The 2,000-nt window shown below is 50.4% G+C and overlaps 1 protein-coding gene across 1 annotated transcript in view; it reads left to right on the top strand.

Annotated features, from left to right (window-relative positions):
- Positions 1-753: 753 nt before the first annotated feature.
- The window catches only part of H257_19308 (hypothetical protein), a gene marked incomplete at both ends in the record, with an annotated part of 5,128 nt that continues 3,881 nt past the window's right edge, over positions 754-2,000 (top strand). Inside the window, one exon of the mRNA XM_009848453.1 lies at positions 754-1,979. Coding sequence (XP_009846755.1) covers positions 754-1,979 — 1,226 coding nt within the window. The remainder of the gene's footprint in view (positions 1,980-2,000) is intronic.

Raw genomic sequence — 2,000 nt, 5'->3', positions numbered from 1 at the left:
TCATCGTATATCAAACCTACCATCGCGACAGATGTATCAAACATTCATACAATTTGTACTTCGTTTAATCATTGCAAAATCCACACTTTTTAACCCGTAACCCAGTAACCCCGAAACCCCGACACCGCGTCCCTATCTCAAATGACCACAATTAAGCCTATTCCCAGGGTTAAGTTGAATCGCCAGTGGTTAGAGATAGCTAACCACTGGCGATTCAACTTACTGTTAACCCTTTGCAAGACTTCGTGATGCTTGTAGCCAATGAATGGGATTGGCTCGTGAATTTTTGTACCTACACTGTAGTTCAGAGGTGTAAAATACCTACTACTACTGTACTGTAATACTTTCTGACAGTTAGTACGCGGTACTACAGTACCGTAGTATCGCGGAAGGGTAAGTTAGTCTAGATATGTACCATGGAAGTTAGCTTTATATTATGTATTCGTGTTAGATTTACACCCTTCCTACTCTTCCTTCAACAGCAACACAGGATGGACTACCTTGATCAGTCTTGTGTGGCCTCTTGTAATTCCAAGCTTTTGAGACAGCAAATTAGTATTTCTGGAGAATATACGCGACATACTTGGCCATTCCTATAACGTTAACCTTATGATTTCCTACCCTACTTGTTTGTGATTACACGGCTGTCTACCAAGAAATGGTTTACCCTATGACGTTCAACAAAAATCGATCCCCCTTCACCGGAATTGGTGGAGGCACAACAATCATTTCATTTTCAATTTCACGGCTGCCATGGCAAGCCACGGCAACAATGAAGCGGCGGACTTGGAGGAACGCGTGTCGTACATCCACTCGAACACGGCCAAAGACGATGATGGGTACGTCGAAGCGAAATCACCCAAGGACCTGGAAGATGGGGCGCTGACTGAAGGGGGTGCGCTGGACTTGTTCTCCCGCGAAGCGTTTGCCCTGTTCATACAGTACGGCGCCATCGGGATCATATACAACATAATCCCCGCGCTCCGTTATCCCATCTTCAACATCTACCTCAACTTGGAGGGTTACCAAACGTCGTCGTACAAGGTGTTGACTGTGATCGGGTGGTCGTTCAAGGTCATATTTGGCCTGTTGTCGGATTGCTTCCCCATCTATGGCTATCGTCGCAAGTCGTGGATTTTGATCGGGTGGACCGTCACGATGACCTGTCTGAGTGTGATGGCGTTTTCGCCGTTCGGCGAGCCGTTTTGCAACCGCGAAAAGACCAAGTATTGTGGTACACCGTTGGAAGAGGTGCCAGAGCACGAGCTGCAGTACTTCAACTTCTCCGCCCCCGACAACGGCACGCTGTTCATTCTTCTGTCGATGTTTATTGCGTTTGGGTACGTCTTGGCTGCGAGTGCGTCGGACGCGATGGTGGTCGAGTACGCCCAGCGAGAACCCGTTGCCATCCGAGGCCGCATCCAGACCGCCACCTACACAGTGCGCTCGGTCGCAGGCAGCCTCTCTTACTTGGTGAGTGCGTTCGGGCTGAACGGCCCCAACTACGGCGGGTCGTTTTCGTTTGCGTTGTCGCCGAATGCTCCGTACGGCATTGCCTTGGCGCCGTGTGTTCTGGTGGTGCTCTCCACGATATTTGTTCTCGTGGAGAAGAAGTCTGAGCCTGTGTCCTTCCTCCTATGGTGGGGCAGGTTTTGGGAATCTCTCAAGAGTCGCGTGTTGTGGCAAGTTTGTTTGTTCCGATTCCTCAGCAACGTGTTCAATGGCGTCGGCACCACTGCGACATTACCCATTCAGACGTACTGGGCGGGAGTCGAACCTCTCAACGATGCGCTCTCGGACATCATTGGCAGTTTGCTGTTAGCTACTGTTTTGGTGATTGTGGGCAAATGGGGGCTTCACTGGAATTGGCGCTGGACCATCGCCGCCGGTACCCTCGGGATGGTCGTCGTCGACGGCTTTGTCGTGTTCTTGACCATCTGGAACGTCGTGCGCAACCAGTGGTTCTTCAATGGAGTGGGGTTGGCCGAGAAATTTCCTTA

Source organism: Aphanomyces astaci (genome assembly GCF_000520075.1).
Source record: "Aphanomyces astaci strain APO3 unplaced genomic scaffold supercont1.469, whole genome shotgun sequence".
Classification (NCBI taxonomy): domain Eukaryota; phylum Oomycota; class Saprolegniomycetes; order Saprolegniales; family Verrucalvaceae; genus Aphanomyces; species Aphanomyces astaci.
This window is presented reverse-complemented; position numbering and strand designations above follow the sequence as displayed.